This window comes from Equus asinus, chromosome 6, assembly GCF_041296235.1.
Source record: "Equus asinus isolate D_3611 breed Donkey chromosome 6, EquAss-T2T_v2, whole genome shotgun sequence".
Classification (NCBI taxonomy): domain Eukaryota; kingdom Metazoa; phylum Chordata; class Mammalia; order Perissodactyla; family Equidae; genus Equus; species Equus asinus.
This window is the reverse complement of record NC_091795.1, coordinates 34,043,731-34,062,309: the sequence shown is the minus strand read 5'-3', so window position 1 is coordinate 34,062,309 and position 18,579 is coordinate 34,043,731. Positions and strand designations below refer to the sequence as shown.

The 18,579-nt window shown below is 37.3% G+C and overlaps 1 protein-coding gene across 6 annotated transcripts in view; it reads left to right on the top strand.

Moving 5' to 3' along the window:
* The window catches only part of CTNNA2 (catenin alpha 2), a 1,089,024-nt gene that overhangs the window by 1,014,862 nt on the left and 55,583 nt on the right, over positions 1-18,579 (top strand). For all 6 annotated transcript variants that reach the window (XM_044772747.2, XM_070511884.1, XM_044772741.2 and 3 more), the window contains 2 exons: positions 3,887-4,038; positions 13,500-13,613. In XM_044772747.2, coding sequence (XP_044628682.1) covers positions 3,887-4,038; positions 13,500-13,613 — 266 coding nt within the window. The remainder of the gene's footprint in view (positions 1-3,886; positions 4,039-13,499; positions 13,614-18,579) is intronic.

The following is an 18,579-nucleotide window of genomic DNA, read 5'->3' as shown; positions in this document are numbered from 1 at the left end:
ATATATAATGTGCGAATCACAAAGGCAATGCTGTGTTTTGTCCTAATTAGTGGGAAGCAGAATCAGCATCATATCTGAAGTCATGAGACTTTTTCTGTCTCCAAATTACTTTTGGGGTATTTGAGTTTTCAGACCCTCTTAAAGAGTTAGAAGAATTCATAGTTAAACTAACGTCTTAGGTTCTGTTAAGACGGATCATTGTTCTATAAACTTTTGTTTTTCTGTCTTACCACTTTTAAAAACAAAACAGGATAAACTAAAACAGGAAATTGAACAGCAATGTAGACAGAAAAAAGGTATGTTGATTAAACTGCAGTAGAAGTTGACCAAGCCCTAAATAAATATGTATTTAATGCTCGGAGGAGCAGAGCATGGGAGAATGTTTTCCTTAAGGGTCAGACCCAGAAAAACACTGACTTGTGATAAGAGAAATGGATGTCTTGTTAGTTACAGTGAATAAAATCAGACTGAATGATTTCAAGGTCTAGGTTTTACCAGCTTGAGGAGTATAATAAGATCATTGGAATATTAAGGCTAAATTGTGCTCTGAGCCCCTGTTTAAAAAGTGAGGGTTCTGCACCCCTTCCTCTGCCATTTTTTTCCTCTTAGAAGGTTGATGGTATTTTCTGTTCCAATCTCTTCATAAAAGAGCCTTCTTTCTGCCTCTTCTGACAATGCCACATCAACGACACTGTTTTTTATACCAAGACCCTACCTCCTAACTCTCCCTAGAGAGATTCTTTATTCCATGCTGGAGCAAACAGAATGCTCTTTTCCATACTTGGGGTTTCCAAGCAGCTCTGGGTGTGTTTTGGGCCCCACAGTAACCCTTATGAAAATGGTCCCATTAGATTTTAGCTTTTCTCCCTCTTCCTTGGGCAAAGAATCATGCCTAGAGGCAGGCAGAAAAAGACAGCAGGTCACCTCCTGTGTTTTACTCCTCCTCAACTCTTCTTCAGGGTGACCTTGCACAAACAAAACAAATCAACACACAACCCCTCTCTTCCTTTTAGACTCCATCAAATATCTCCATACAAATAGAGATGTGTGCACAGGAGCCGGGGTCTAGGAGGTGGGTACTATCTAACTCAGCTTTCCATCTGGCAGTTATTAAGGTCAAATATTAAGCATTTGATTGCAATCACAATTTCTGAGGGGATTCTTCACTGAATACTGTTGATCAAATTGGTTTCTATTATGTTCTGGGCCATGAGCTAGAACTTTATTTCTTCAGAGCCTTATTCAACAAGAATACAGCCTTGAGGATAACATGTTGATTTCTTTTAAAATATTTGAATTATGAAAAGATTCAAAGATATAAAAGGAACAGAAGCTAATATAACTGACACCCCGCTTCCACCCTGAGGTATAATAAATATTGACATTTTGCCATATCTGATTCACATTATGTTTTTAGAGTTAAAATACACTTGAGGCCTCCTTAAGACTTCTACTTAATCCTATGTCTCTCCTTACCCTCTCAGAGGTAATTACTATACTTAAGATGCTATATATCCTTTCAAATCGTGTGTAATAAACACACATATAGGTTTAAATTATGCACAGTACTCTTTTGTGTATTTTTAGCTTTCTCACAAATGATGTCTCTTTTCAGTTTGCTCTTCCTAGTCAACACTTTGACCTCAAGACTTATTCACTTTAATGTATTGGCTGTCCCCTGATTCGCATTCCTAAGTTCATTTTGTCCCAACCAGGTGTCCTGCCCATGAACCTTTAGTGAGCATCTCACAGTGATTTCCTCCTAAGGTAGAGAACTCAGAATAGAGCAGTATCTCTTTAGAAGTCAGTATTTGCCCAGGCTCCAGATAGTATCCCAACTCTTTAGTTGGGACTGGAAAGCTTCGTTTTACTAGATTTTGTCAAAATGTTTGCCAAAATCATGTGTACCCATTTTCACTCCATATGCGATAGAAGGGTTCCCTTTTGTCCACATGCTCAATAAGATGGATGTTATTAGTTTTTAATTTGTTTGCCCCTCCCAATAGGTATGAAATGATATCTCATTGTTTACATAGTAATTTTTCCAATTATTAAAGTTAAGCATCTTATTATGTATTTATCAATAATATATAATTTCTTTCTCTGTGAATTGCTTATTCTAATCTTTTGTCTATTTTTCTTTTTCCTTATTGATTTGTAGGCGTGTTTATCTTACATACATGTAGGAGTACTAATCCTTTGTCAGTTATACAATAGGGACAAAAATTCATGTAGCCACATGCTACTGATAGTATCGTATAAATCTGTAAAATTGATGGTGGTGATGGCAGCTTAAATATCAAATAGAATAGAATTAATATTTTTCAGAATTTTCAGTTTAAAAAAGCAAGGGAATTTGTAATTTCATTTAGGAAAGGTAATCATATGAAATGAACATGCAAAAATGTTTTTAGGCTTAAGGAGGTCAATTTCAATTATCTAGGTTATTTAGTCATATAAAACACTTCATTCCCAACGCAAATGGATAGCTGAAATGCCTTGAATTTAATGTGGTGGTTTTTAGAAATATTTTTTTATTTAGTTCATATTTGCAGCAGTACAGCTCAATATCCCCAAGTTCCTTTTGTATCCAAGCAGTTCAAAAACCCAAATGAAAGATTCAAATAATATAGAGAACCAGTCATAGTAATTTGCTCACAGAAGGAAATCCACCCCACGCATGCTTTGGTTTTGATAATTTCTATGGAAAGAATGGCTCTGTTTTCTTTTAACCCTTCTTTTTGTTTTTTAAATAAATATATAATGTTTGACTTTTCTTAGTAGAAATATATTTTGCTAGGAATGTTTTATCTTGAATACTCTGACCCAAGAGAGTAAAGTAATTTAGCAGAGTTGCTCATACTAGGGATTAAATTGGATATTAAAATATCCACAGAGGATGAAAATGAGTATAAAGACGAATCAGGCAAGAAAGTTAAGAAATGGAAAAGATAGATGATGTTTCTATTTTATTGTCCTTATAAATAAGATGAATTTTGTGCTTTTGGCTTTCATTTACCATATGAATTGATTGTTACCAGATAACAGCTGAGAAAGTTGAATTATAATTTTCAAGAATCAGTGAATTAGCAGCATTTTTTAAGTAGCCAGTGGAAGTCTTCCAGACCTTCTATTGAGTGGTCCTGGTGAAATAGAACAAACTCAAATTCATCTTTGAGTCCACTGGTCTCTTTCCGTAGGCTTTCTGCTGGAGTGTCCTGGGAGTTCCCTTTCTCCTCTTACACAGTCCTTCCACAAGCCTCCCTTCACAGCCATCCGCCCACCTCCAATACTTCAAGTTCTCCATTCCAGACAAAATTGGAATGGATTGCCTCATTTCATTCACACTTTACTGTGAAGCCATGTAAGTTAAGGTCTGCTACTCACCAGTTATGACTTCAGCATCTGAAATTAGTTACATGTTTACTGAGGCTTTGAAAGGGCCAGATGCCATCCAATACATTTGTATGCATTATCCTATTGAATCCTAAGGTAAGGTCTTATTCTTATATTTTATACACATAGAAACAGGTTTTGAAGGGTTAAGAAAACTTGGCCAAGGTTTCACAGCTGGTAGCTAGCAGAAGTGGAACTCAACTCAGTTTAGGATAACATAAAATCTATACTCATGCACACTATACCACACTACCTTGGGCAGATTTTAAAAACTTGCTCTATTGCATACCATCACCATTCATGGAGTAACGGTTGGCTTCCTCTGCTGAAGTAAGTGGCACAAAGGCCGTTAAATTGTGTTCGCTCCAAACTGTACAGGTGGGCAGCCAGCTCCATTGAACTGTTGGAATGCCCGGAGCCCAAGGGCTGGAACAAGGGAGCAAGAAAGAAAGATTGCCTAATCCACTGCTTTTCACTTTGTTTAACCCAGTGATGCCACGCTTTGCTGAACAAGTAGAGGTTGCCATTGAAGCCCTGAGTGCCAACGTCCCTCAACCATTTGAGGAGAATGAGTTCATCGATGCCTCTCGCCTGGTGTATGACGGTGTTCGGGACATCAGAAAGGCTGTTCTGATGATCAGGGTATGTGAGGCCTCTGTAGCTCGGAGCTGCTAATAAGGACCCCAAAGAATTTACTGCCTATTTGTTTTTCAACTACTTAGTATAACTTGGCAAGCTGTTTGACTTCTCATTTAGTCAGACAATGGGGACTTTTTTACTTATAAAGGGAGGAATGATCCCAACAAGTCTAGATTGGCAATGAATATCCTGAAGAGTGATGTCCCACCTACTTCTTGCATGCATTGTTGCCTAAATTTGGTACTTACTTGGGGTGCCTCTGCTATTCTCCATGTGTTCTTCTTGCTAATATGATTTTCCCATCAGGATCAGAAAACCATGGGATGGAAAGAAATGAATATTACCCAACTTGGTAGTATTTATAATGATAACTATAATAATGATGATCATAATAATGGCAATAAAGTGATACACAGATGGATTCTCCTTGTAACAAATAATTAAGATGTTATAAATAAGGCTATATAAGCTTTCAGCAAAACTTCCTTACCAACCCTACTCTCCTCCCATCCTCAATCGTTTGTTGTCAGGTAGGTGTGAGCTTTCCAAACCATTGTCTACGTAATTATATGTATGCTGGAAAACATATAACAGTAGATTTTAAAATGCACATGAGTATCATTTGTAACTTGCTTTGTTCACCCACAATATGCCTTTGTCTATTTCTATTAAGACATATAGCTTACCTCATTCCATTTAACTGCTGCATAGTATTCCATTGTAAGATGATTTTGTTTCTCCTTACCTTACCAACAGTTTGCCATAGCAGTTTTCAAACACATTTCTTAGCCAAAGAACTCTTTCTTCAAATAAACTTAGATATTCTAAAGCACAATTGATGACACAAATACACTTGTGGCTATTATGATTGAAGCAGAGGTGAGGTTTCTACAGTGCTAATCTCAAGAGCATGCTGTCTAATAGAAATATAATCAGAGCCACATTTGTAATTTTAATTTTCTAGTAGACACATTGAAAAAGCAAAAAGAAACAGGTGAAATTAACTTTAATGATGTATTGTATTTAACCAAAATGTATCCAAAACATATGAACTAGCCACATTTAAAGTGCTAAATAGCTCCATGTGGCTCGTGGCCACCATATTGGACAAGGCAGTCCTAGACTGTATCCTCACCCTCAGCCTCCACAGTTGTCTCTGAGGCTGCTCCATGAAAACACAAGGCGTCTGCTGAGTGCACTTTGAAACACTTTCTCTCAGAGCATCTAAATAATCAAAACCACCTCCCCTCAAACACTGAAAAACAATAACAAACAACTAATTTATCTTCTGTGTGTGGTCCCTCAGATATTTCAAGAAGTATCTAGAATGTATTCTCTCTGGACATCCCTAGTCCTTCAAAGACTTCATATATGGTGTTAATTCTCCCCCAAATCCTGTTATCCTTGAAGTCATTACATCTATGTGTGGTCCTTTTCCACTCCTGCATTCAGAGCACAACACAATGATTTCAAGGTGATCTGAGCAGGTGGGGCAAAATATCACCAGAAAGGGTCTCTCTCCCCTCTTTATTGACATCTATGCTTCTCCTGCAATATCTACCAAACTCCTTCACTTGGGAGTACAAATAGCATCTTACCTTCTTATTTTTACGTCAACTTGACTGTTTGCACATTTAATATGTCTTTCATAATAGTTAGTTGATCAATTTAAAGAATTCAGAGCATTTGTAAGTTGTATCAGACAATAATGATTATACTTAACAATGTGGAGTTCAAATTTGGAATTTGGACACTGTCAGATGTATTTCCTATTCTTCTAACTTACCCATTTTAGATCTGTCAGTCTCTTACCATCTTTCAAATCTTGTATCAGATCTTCTGTCCCCAAATTTTCTCTCTTAAAAATACTAATCCTATTCTTTAGTTACCTATAACTGTTTCTGTTTGTGGTAGTATTTATTATACTATTTCCTTTATGTCTATTACCTTCTTTAGACTCTGAAATTTTGGAAAGCAAAGGCTGTCTTTTTATTTTCCCTTCACAATGGTACATTGTCTGGCACGGTGCTTAATACTATGTGTATGTGTTGGGGGGAGGAGGCGGGGTAGAAAAACAAATACCTAGGGAGATAGGAAGGTGACAGAGAGAAAAGACATGAGAATTGGAGGAGAAGGGAAGGAAGGATAGTCAGCCATTTAAGCCAGTAACAAATTAGATCATTTTTTTCCATTACATACTAACTTGTGAAATAAGGTAATAGACCATGAGAGTTATGTTTTCAAAGCATTTGGCACTAAATCCCACTATAATCCTCAAGACATATTCCCTCTTTTGCCATTTTTCTGCTTTGTTAGCCTTCACATTTTTGTGACAACCATTCATCTGGGAGGCTGAAGAATTTTATAGCCATCATTCAGTTATTCATTTATGAGCTGTAAAAAAACATAATTTTAGATAAAATGCCATGTCTTTATTACATGAAGTGTCATTCCTCCATCTCGACATTTCAAGTGATTTGATCAGATGGATTTCACACCACTTAAAACTTAGGAAGAGAGAAATGTACAGTATGTACAAATTGTTATTTTTAAAATCCTTCTCTACTCAGCACCCAAATGGCTTCATTTTGTACTTAATTTCTTGGTTTACTTTCTGAGTATAATGATTAAGTCTACTTTTAAAAAAAATCCATTGCATTAAGTCAAGAAGAAAGACAGTAAGACAAGTTGAACTGTTTCTTTCCCAGCAAACCTGACCATGCCTCCCTCCCTCCCAAAGTGTTGATTACACTTTGGAAAAATAAGAAATCTTTTTTTCCTCAAAATAAATGTAGAAAGGACCTTGAAGGGTCAAATTCTCTATCACCTTGCCTCTCAGCAATCAATACATATTTAATGGTGATGTTGGTATCTAAGCACTCCAGGCCAGCTCCAGGCAATCCTCTGAAGTAGACAAAGCTTGTCTTTCCTGTATCCCAGCCTCACCTTTCAGGGCCCTACTTCTCTCTTGGAATAGGTCTACTCTGCTCCTCTTACATGAGACTATTGTTTGCTTCTTACTGAGGCTTGTCCTTGCTCATCTATCAGCTGCATAGGAATTTTCTGATTACCCAGCATGGTAGTTTAAACAAAGAATAGACAAATCTGGCACATCAATGTACATTTGATTCTCATTATTTGCAGTAATTATATTCGATAATGTTGCTGGGAACACTAAATTAGAATAATGAACCATTGCTCCCAGGGAAAATTCAGGATTAGGTTCCTGTGAGCCTCTGGTCACATTTTTACCAACTGATCAGTATATAACCTTGTTTTATGTGTGTTTTTGTTTAAAGACACTTTATTTAATTTATATTGTTAATTCATTAACACTGAACTCACTGCCAACCACACTATAACTCATTGCCTGAAGGAAGCTTATCTAACAAGTGCATTGTCTCCATAAGGCACACCACAACCTTCTCGTACTTAGGAACACTAAACAAAGCTTCAGCACTACACTTGGAAGGCATTTTAAGCAGAGAAATAAGCAACAAAAAGCACAAAAATTCAGAAAATGCGGCATTAAATAGACTGCAAAAAGGATACCTGATTACAGTGTAAGAGCTGAAACAAGAGGTGAACCTTGTCCTGTTTGACCTCAGCTGGGAATGTGCACATTGGGTGAGTCAAATATTTTGCCACATTGCACATGTCTGAGAATAACTACAATAGTCATGTTTTTGAGATTACATATAAAGTTTGGTGAGTAGGCAAATTCACAAATAAAGAATCTGCAAATAATAAGGAGCAAGTGTATATTTAAAACATTGATTTGCTTACATATGAAACTTTTGAAGGCAGGGAATAGAAACAAAGGGCCTAGGACAGGGTTCAGATAAAGGTCTATAGCTTAACTTCACATGGCCCAAACTGTGTGTGAAGGTGCCCTGAGCACTGCAAGATATTTTAAAATGTTGAAGGAAACGCATAGACATCTCTCAGATACTGCGTGAAATATTAGCTGAAGGTAGGTCACAGTTTAAACATTAGGTTGGTATGTTCCTTTTGCTGACTGTGTTTGTGATGCTGGGTTTCTGATGGTTGCTGTGCAAGCTCAGTGGATGTTCAATTGTATTCTAAGGTTTGAGAAGTCGTGCAATGTACAACAGGCACTAAGTTGTTACGTCCAGTCACCTTATTCCATTTTTATGATCTAACTGCTTAATCAACAGAACTGTTAGTTTTTTGTTTTTGTTTCTTAGCCTGGGAGCAGCATTTTAAAAATGACTCAGACAATGAGAGTGCTTGAAGCAATACAGTTTGGGAACCAATGGCTTAATTGCTGGGTCATTGGCATGCTAATTTCTTTCTCTATGCCTCAGTTTCCTTATCTGCAGATGGGGATAAATATTGCTACAGCTATGAAGCACTAACATAGACCTGACCCTTATAGGTACCCACGAAATATTTTCTTTCTTCATCCTGCTTCGATGAAGTTTATCTTCTTATAATCGATTAAGGAAATAGATTTTATTAAATAATTCAACAATGTTATCAAAATCACAGCAATTGGAGTCATGATATTTGTCATAGCCAGTAAATAAAGGGTTGAAGAAACTTTAAAAACAACTTATGTAACAAAATTGATTTACCTATTACAGATTGCTATTATCCAGTTAATCAACGTGGTCCCATAAAGTGCCTAGTTTTTTGTTTTCTTAATTAATTAGAACTAATTTAGTATGATTTTTTTTTTAAATTTGGTAATTTAATCTTGGTCTTACATTTATCAAATATTTGTTGAATGCTTATTAGCTGCTCCACTGTTGGAGGTACCCTGAATACCAAGATGAGCAAAATAGACAAAAGTCTCTGTCCTCAAGGAATTTGTATTCTTTTGATGGGAGACTGAGAACAAACAAGTGATATAATATGCCAGTTAATGTGCCATGGAGAAAACCAAGGCAGTATAAAGGGGATAGGGCGCAGGATGCTTGTGCAGTTTATAGAAGGATGGTCACTGGGTGACATTTGAGAAGACACTTGAAGGAGGAGGAAACAAGCCACAAAGGTATTAGGGGAAGCCTGTTCCAGGCAGAGAGAATAGTACGTGTGGCCTAAGGACACACTGAATGAGATGGGAGCCCATGAAGGGTTCTGAGCAGGAGAATAACATGATCTGACTTAGATCTTAAAGGAACCACCCTGGCTACACTGGTGAGAATAGAATGTATGGGGCAAGGGCCAAAGGAAGGAGATCAGTTAGAAGCCCTCCAGAGTAATACGGGATAGAGATGCCAGTGGCTCATCAGTCCTGACTGGGGAGATTTAGTTCTGTACTGGCTTTAGGGAATCTTTAATCCCGTTTTCTAGTTTGCAATCCATTCTAGTGGTGTAGAGCTCTATTGGGAAATCCTTCTTCTTGTATCATGCAAACACTCCTATCGCAGTTGCCAACCTATGTCCTCATCTTTCTGCTCCCAATGAAACTCATACATATTTGAGCCTTTCCTTTAAATGGACCTTAATACATTTTTCACATGTCCTGGTGCAATGACTCGAAATCCTCCAGCCCTTTCTTATTTCACTTCTCTAGGGAAGCTGTTATAGAGGAGATTGAGCATTGGATTGGGAACCAGAGGCAGATAGATTGATCTTGTTCTGCAACTGATGTGTGGTGTGACCCTGGACAAATCACATGATCTTCTTGGGCCTGTGTAATAGGCACAAGTTAATCTCATAGACTCTTAGAAGGGAGAGATTTTAGAGGCCTAGTACTTTAATTGTGCCCTTTTACAGATAAGACCCACTTTCATAGTCTAACAGTTAGATAATAGTAGATCCAGAGAATCAAAAATAGACCAAAGTGGTTTTTGATTGTTGTAAGAAGGCCTTCTTTGAGAGCCCATAAGGGCAGAACTGCAGCTTGACCCTCGGTCCTCAGCCTTCAGTCCAGTAAATTTTACATTTTTTTGATTCCTTTTACCCTATGTCACTATCTAATGACATACATCTAATTATCTTTGGGCCTGTTTGCAGACCCTTTCTGTTTGTCCATGTCTCCTTAAAATTATGGACGTATTTGACCAACCAAAAAATAACACTCATATTTTTAAAATGAATATTTCAAAATAATAACAGCATGAGTAGGAGACACTTTACAGGCAATTAGCAAACGACCCATGCACAGAACTAGTTATATGGGTGACTTGGATGGGTTTGCTGCATGTTTAAGGCACAAGAAAATATTTTAATTTCATCCATTTGCCTGGTGGTATTTTCGATGGTTAAAAGCATGGGTTCTGGAACTCTCAATTTGCTGTTCTGACACCTTGGAAAATTCACTTAAAAACTTTGAGCCTGTTTATGTATCTATAACATGGGAATTAAATTTATTTCATTAGATTGTTGTAAAGATTAAATCCTTTAGCTGAGTGCCTGACCCATAGTGGATAGTCAATATGATTGCTAGTATTATTATTGTAGTTGTTGTTATTAGGTATATATTTTATTAAGCATAATAATTATGACTATCATGGGTTACTTTAGTTCACTTTTATCTTTTACAAAGCATTTTCATATATATTTCATCCTAGGATCCTTTGAGGCAGGTACGGCAAGTAGCACTTTTATCTCTATTTTTTTGAAGAAGAAAAAGATTAGCTCTGAGCTAACTACTGCCACCAGTCCTCCTCTTTTTGCTGAGGAAGACTGGCCCTGAGCTAACATCCGTGCCCATCTTCCTCTGCTTTATATGTGGGATGCCTACCACAGCATGGCTTGCCCAGCGACGCCATGTCTGCACCTGGGATCCGAACCGGCGAACCCCGGGCGGCTGAAGTGGAATGTGTGCACTTAACCGCTGCACCACCAGGCCGGCCCCATCTCTGTTTTTTGAGTGAAGAGACAGAGAAGCAGAAAAGCTCTCAGTGGCTTGCCAAAGATACACAACTCATGAGTGACAAAGTTTGGCCTAAAACATTCTGGTCCCCTGGGTCCACATCCAGGTTATTATTTTTCTCGGTTTTAAACTTCATTTTGATTCTTGAGCCGTAGTCACTTGAATAAAAGCTCATTATTATTAGCCTTATGCTGCCAGGTTGTGTTTGTCATTGACTCATCTACTAAATGCACAGATGACTGAAATGTTTGGACACAGTACTATAGGCACTGTCATATTCTCCTTTTTTCTGTTGAGTGAGGTTTTTCCATTTTACTTTTCTCTCTCCTTTTCAAAAACTAATGATGAAAAGTGCTTGCAATCTTGTCACCTCATCTGTCAGCAGAATTTACCAACTTGCTGTAATTATTCTGCAGTACATTCCAGAAGAGTGAGGAACGACCAGAGATTATTGTCTTTGTCTACAATGAAAATACAACCAGTTATTTGAACCGGGTTCTGTCCACCCCACCCCTGCTTTAGTTAATAAAGTATGGGAACAAAACCTCTTTCTTCTTTCTTTCTTTTAATATTCCTGTGAAAGAAAATTGAGCATCTGTAGATGACTGAGTGAATATTAATAAGGTTGATGATGACAGAAACGGAAAACAAGGAGGATATGCCAAAGCTTGGAAAATTACTAGGCATAATGTGATATTGGCATGAAGGACCCCATTTTATGCCTGTCTGACCGATCTCAAGGCTTCATCAATAACCACACCTGATTAATTACACTGAGGTGGCCAAAGAAACCAGCGGAATAAAAATGTGTCCTTTTGGATGGAGAATGGGCAACTGCATCATCAGTACTGCTCAGGGTCTGTTCCTTCCTTTTGAAAGACAGAGCGCTGGGAGGTGGTGCTACTATGTGCCAAAAGGCAGTTTGTGGGTGACCATCACCTTTCAAGATAATGACAGTTGGCCTGAAAATCTCACACTAATGCACTGTCTTCCCTTCCTGTACCATCCTTGCCACCTCCTGAGTTCATCCTCTTATAATTAACAGAACATGATGGTTTAGAGTACGTGCTTCAAACTTCGTGACTTAGAAACCCTTGAACAAGGTATAATGTCTCATACGTCAGTTTCCCTAACTGTAAAATGGAGAAAATAGTGTCTACATCATAGGACTGTTAAGAAAACTGCATGAGTTAGTGTATATAAAGCACTTAGAGAAAACAGTGATAGGTACATGGAAAGCACATAATGCATGCGATCTATTATTATTGTCATTAAAGATGGGGAGGGTGTTTTATTTCTGGGTTTATGGATTCATTCATATATTTTCCCCAATACTGACGTTACATATTGGACGGGATCGTCATCTAACTCTACTCACTTTGAATCCTTTCCATAGCTCCACTTCTTGCCAAATTTATAATGTGAAAAAACAAACAACAACAAAACAACTTATAAAGAACAATATGTTTGGAGTCAGACACATTTGGGTGTTTGTGTCTAAATTATGGTTCTGTTATTAACTAGTTCAGGGACTTTTAGGCACCTTGCTTAGCTTCTTAGAATCTTGGTTTTCTCATCTCCAGATAGAGATGAGAACTCTCTATCACTCAAAACATAGTAGCCACATCAAATCAAACACGTATGTGTATAATGGATTTTGTTGGGATTGGGGATTACCATTAGATGGTTCAACAGCCAGGGGACACAACATGAGCACAGACACCATGGTTCTACTTGAAGTCCCCAAGCCTATTTCGTTGTGCTGGTCTGAGTTAATTATGTATGAAAAGAGTACTTTCATACATTATTATGTATGAAAGAAGTACGTAATCCTCAGTGGTATGTAGTAATTGGTGGCTTCACTCTAAAACATTTTGAATGAATTGATTTCAAAATCCTAAGTAATAATGACAGTGAACATTTAAACAATACCTGTTATGTGCCAGATACTCTACAAAGAGTACATTACTCAGTCTTCATCATAATCATATAGATAGCTACTGTTATCAACACCAATTCACAGAGTTGGAAACCAAAGCTAAGAGAGTATTTTGCCCACAGTCACACAAGGGTTCACATTCAGGCAGTCTTGACTCTAGAACCTATAGTTGTAGCCTGTATACTATATAGCTTACTGACTACATCAGATACTTCATTTGGTCTAGCCATTGGCCTGAAGATGATCAATCCTTTCTGTTTATTGAGACTATAAGAGAGATGTGATGGTACAAAAGAGGCATTATAGAAGAAGAAGAGGTTTAACTTTTGTTGTTGATGGTAACTTTTTACCTTACAATAGATTTCTATGGGTGGAAATAACACACAAATATAACTTTTCTTAAAATTAGAAAGCATTTTGTGTCAAGAGTTAAAATTAGACTTGCTACACCTACAGGAGGAAGTAATAAACAAAATGTATCTTTTTTAAAAAGATAAATTAGGGCAGCTTGATTTATCTGACTGCATTCTAGCCAAACTCTCCCACATAATCCCTTACATGTAACCCCCTACAAGCTCTCTTTGCTGGGGGCTACTTATCCTTTGTAGGGAGGGAGTATATGGATGGGGTGAAGGTTATCAATTTAAAATATGCTGATTTGTCTCTTTGTATCTTTAGACCCCAGAAGAACTAGAGGACGATTCTGACTTTGAGCAGGAAGATTATGACGTGCGCAGCCGGACAAGTGTTCAAACTGAGGATGACCAGCTTATCGCAGGGCAGAGCGCACGGGTGAGTGCACACCCAGGACCTTGGTTTGTTGCACAGGGGCTGCATTCACCAAATTGGTTTGAGAGAGAGAATTTCTGATTTCTAGGGACTAGGAACCCCAGAGATTCATAGCACAGAAACCTGTGCTTTCATCTGGGGTTGTTTTCAGCAGTTCACATTTTATGCAATGAAAATAGCCACCACTGCTTCTGATTCCTTCTAACTCCATTATCTCTCCATCACTCAAAATATAGCAGCCACATCAAAGCAAACACTTTTGTGTAGAGTGGATTTTGCTGGGGTTGGGGATCATGATTAGATGGTTCAATAACCAGGGACACAGGAATGCTCAGATCTTGCATGGCACAGATACCATGATTCTGCTTGAAGTCTCCAAGTTTGTTAATAACATAAGAGGCAAGACACATGAAAATTAATTAGAGTACTACTTTGTTACTGGCCCAGCTGTTGTTGCTCTATACTCTGGCCTATGGTCTCCGATAAACAAGACCACATCTTTTGAAATTGGTTCAAGGCCATCAGAGTAGAGAGAGGACTTTTTTCTCCTTGATACCTACCTACAGCCAGGGCAGCAGCCCTAGATCTGTCTGCCATGTGATAGAAAAAGAAATTATAGAGACATACTAGAAGTATGCCACTTTAAGGCATAAAGCAGGAGGCAACAGAAAGATCACTGCTCTGGCTGACATTTGAACATTTCTGAACATTTTGTGACGCTGTCTACCAAAGCAAGTGTTCCAAAGAGGATCCTGGACTCTGACTAATCCAATTAGCCATATCTCTTTGAGGGTAGGTGCAGGTAATCAAGGCCGGGCTGGTGGTAGAAGATAAAATTCTTGGGGATTGCAAAAGAGGGTGAGATTCTCTTCCCTTTAAAGGCTCAGTTTCCATAGAGCAGAAACAATCAAATTATAGTATAATTCAGAGTTAGACATTCTAACTCTCGATGTTAAGTTTTACTTAAGAAAAGATAATGAATAGGAAGTATGAGATTGAGAAAGAGGTAGTAATTTAGGATAGGGATTAAGAAACTCCAGAAAGCTCACACTATTTTAGGAATTGTGAAAGAAGAGTAGGAAATAGTCAATCAGAGGTTAAAATAAAGAGGACTCAAAGAAGACTAAGGCTTTCGTTGAGTCAAGAGTGTCTTTGTACTTAAAGCCCAATTTCTCTTTTGTATTTTGTGTCCTAATAGTCTCATCTAACAATCAAATGACCCAGAAGATGGACATGTAGATGGGAGGTAAAATGTGAGGGTAAAAGCCAGAAAACTAAAGATGTACTGGCTTTGATTTCAGATAGACCTGATTTCTAATTGCAAAGGGTAGAGTGAGGACCATGCTTCCTTACATGCTGCTTAATTTCTCTGAGCTTTGGTCCTATTATCTGTAAAATGTGAATAATAGACTTACTTGATAGAATTCTTTTGAGGTTTTAATTAGTATTTGTAAAATAATGAACACAATACTTGACATACATTAAGTGCTCAATAAAGGATGACTCTGAAAATTGTCATCCTTTAGAAGAGAAATCTCTTCTGATCACAGGCTGGTGACAGCTGAAAAGTACACAAAAGAGTATGAAGCGCCATACTTTGAAAATCCCTTGTGGACTCTATTTAGTCTCCCCCAAAATGTTGAAAATTGGGAAATTCATTAAGCTGAGAGTCTTTTGAGCCTGTGTCGGCATAACACTAAACTAATTCATCAACCAAGTGAATTTGTCTTTAAATTTAAGTAAAACCAGCATTTTTATGTCAATGACAAAGGGCAAGTTTGAGTAATTCATCCAAACATTAATCAATTCAAAATCAATTTGATTGACTGATTGCAACTCAGTATTGGTACAGCCCACTATCCATTGACTTGTTTTCTCAAAGACCAACGCATATTGTACAACCCTTATCTTGCTTTATAATTACCATCTTGTCAAAATGGCATGATTAGTCCCACTTTTTACAAGGAAGAATACAGTCTCATTGTACTTCTATTTCATGCATCTTACCTCAGACACCATGTCAATTATGATGAGTGGAAACAAAAGTCAGACAGCACCTGTCTACATCATCTTTTATTTCTTCACCCGATAGGTGAAAAGACAATAGTCTTTTTTGAAAGGTTTTTCTGCATGAATTATGAACATGGTCCAGGATAGTAAAAAGAAAATACTCCTATAATCTAGCACTTGCTGACTTGTCTTTGAGATCCATCATGTGGTCTGTGTGATCAACTTGCAGAAGACAGGATTAGTTATTGAGTCAGCCTATTTTAGCCTGTAATTACATGATGACAAATCAGAGACATAGAATTATGACTTTAAGTTGGAAATAAGAGGCTGAGATGACAGATGGTCGAACTTTTGACCATAAAACTGTGTTAACTTGGTCAAAATTGTGAAGGAGGCAGAAGTTGTCTTTGACAGAGACTGTTGCTCTTTCTAGCAGCCAGTCCTCCCCTGTCAATGGGCCTTATTTTGTGCTCTCATTGAGACAAATTCTTCCTCTCTGAACAGGGTAAATTAGTCTGAAAGGAGGGTAAGGTGGGAGAAAAGCTTTTAGTACCTATTCCAACATTGCTTTCAAATTCTGAAATTAGAGTGTTTATTTCTTTTATGTGTCCTTGCCTGCTGCTTCTCTACAACATTTTATGAGAGCGATTGAGAGAGAATGAGAATGATCATACCCTGATCTGATAAAACATAGACACGATCAGACCCTTTGATCCTAGACATGACATCTTATAAACTCTTTTCAGTGACATCTCTTGGGCACTTAACCTTGGTGATAGAATATATTATTTGGAGTCACACAGACCTGATTTTAAATATGGGCTTGGCCAAGCTGTGTGATTTGGGGGCAATTTTCTTAACCTCTCCTTCCCTCATTTCCTTGTATATGTATATAGTATCCTACCTCATAATGTCATTAGGAGAACTGCATGATAAAATGTATCACAAAACTTGTCACATAATGTTAAGTTGATGAAGATGATGATGATGTTACCTGTAGCATGTGGTAGTCATTTATTAGAAAGCTGGCCAAATAATTTAATCGAAAGAGCTGGAAGATTTAGGCAATCATGAAAGTTTTTACTTGAATTAATGGGATAATTTTCCAATTCACTTCACAGCCTGAGACTAGTAAAAGTCAAAGGACCTACTCCTTAACTACTTATATTTATTATCCTTCTTTAAAACCAAGTGAGTAGAACTGGGCACATTGAGTTTTAGTTCTTTTAATCATTATTTATAGACATCCATGTACTTGAAGCCTTAATGTTAGACTCTTGCTCTACATTTAAGAAACTAACACTTGTCCATTTGGAGGCCCATAGAGTTCAAAAGTCATTTTTCTCTTTGAGATTGGAAAAGCAATTATATCAAAAGCTCCTTGAGATTTAGGTTGAAGAAAAGATTATGGAATGAGAGGTTGCTGGTTTGTATCAGTGATTTGCACTTTCATTTAAATTTATAATTTATAACATTAATTGAAAAAGTTGAATTTATAACATTAATTGAAAAAGATGGTTGGCTGTTCAGAGGAAAGGCTGGGAGCCTGGGGTGAGAGGGTGGGAAACTTTGTGGATTCAGGTCCCTGACACCACCAATATGGGGCCGCAGATCAACCAGATGAACAATCTGGAGAACCGTGCTTGTCTCCTGTGAATACAAGAACAGAAACTCAACCGGCCCCAGGTGATTATATCACACAAACATAAAAGCTGATTTTTTTTCCCTTTTTCCTTGACCATGAAAATAATTTTTTTCATGTTCCCTTGGTTTGAGGGAATGAACAATTGCATGTTATGTATTTTGTATTCAACTTGATTTCAATGTAGCTAGCCTCTAAGTTTTTTTTCTAGCTAGAACAGCTTTAATGTGTTAACATTTCAAACTGCTGAGTTACATTGATAAGACCTAATTAAAACTCATGTGTTGAATTTTAATTTGATTAACTTGCAAATTTCGCAGTTTGTGATCTACTGTTTATAGATAACCTTTTTTTAAATTCCAGTTTCAGAAAAGGTCAATTATGAATTTTTAAAAGCCAAGAGCATTTTAAAAATATTTAGGAAAAGACTCGGCTCATCGATAGCTACATAAGAAGAAGCAGATGTAATGACACTTGCACCCAAGTCACACACCATTAAGTGCATTATGCGGATCGAGAACCCCTAGAGTCAAAGTAACATCTTCCTTTGCAAATCTGCTTTGAAGGGGCCAGTTTTTCTTTAGAATTGTGCCCTTAGAAAATGTTTGTCAGTTCTGGTAACTTCTCTTGAATTTTGTTGATGCAGTCAGTGGAAAAATGTTTAAGCAGTCAATCAAAAGATATTTATTGAGCTTCTACTCTGTGCAGGATGCTGAGGCCTCTACCCTAAGTAAGCTCAGAGAGAAGTCAGAAGTAGGGCATTAGAAAGAATTAGAGAGTAGAGCAAGGCAGATAATATTCAATTGCTGAATTGTACAATTGAAACTCAAGCGATATAGTTGACAGAGAAGTGTATACCTTTTAATCCTTTTGGAGCAATGAGAGCGTCATTGCTTTTCATTTGAGGATTGACTGCAGAGTCTGGAGGTCTACTGGGTAGTTTTACAGATTCTTTTATAGAGACGCACCTAGTGAATTCTTTAAATCATGCTGGTTAGGACTTGTGAGGTCTAAGTAAAGCATGATTATCAATTTTGTATGAGGAGGACAAATTAATCTAGGACAGCATTAGATCATCAGACAGGGATGCTGCAGGAAAAAAAGTGCATATTTAACTTCTGCAAATTCAAACCCATCCCAATTACGTTGGAATAGTGCCTTGTTATTAGCACAATATTGCATAAGTGAGTTTCTAACAAACTCTTCTATATATTAACCACATTTATAGATACAGTTTTTAAAACTACTTTAAAATATTTTTCAAAATATAGTATTTTAAATACTTTAACTATAGTATTTGTACCAGTCTGGCTTTTT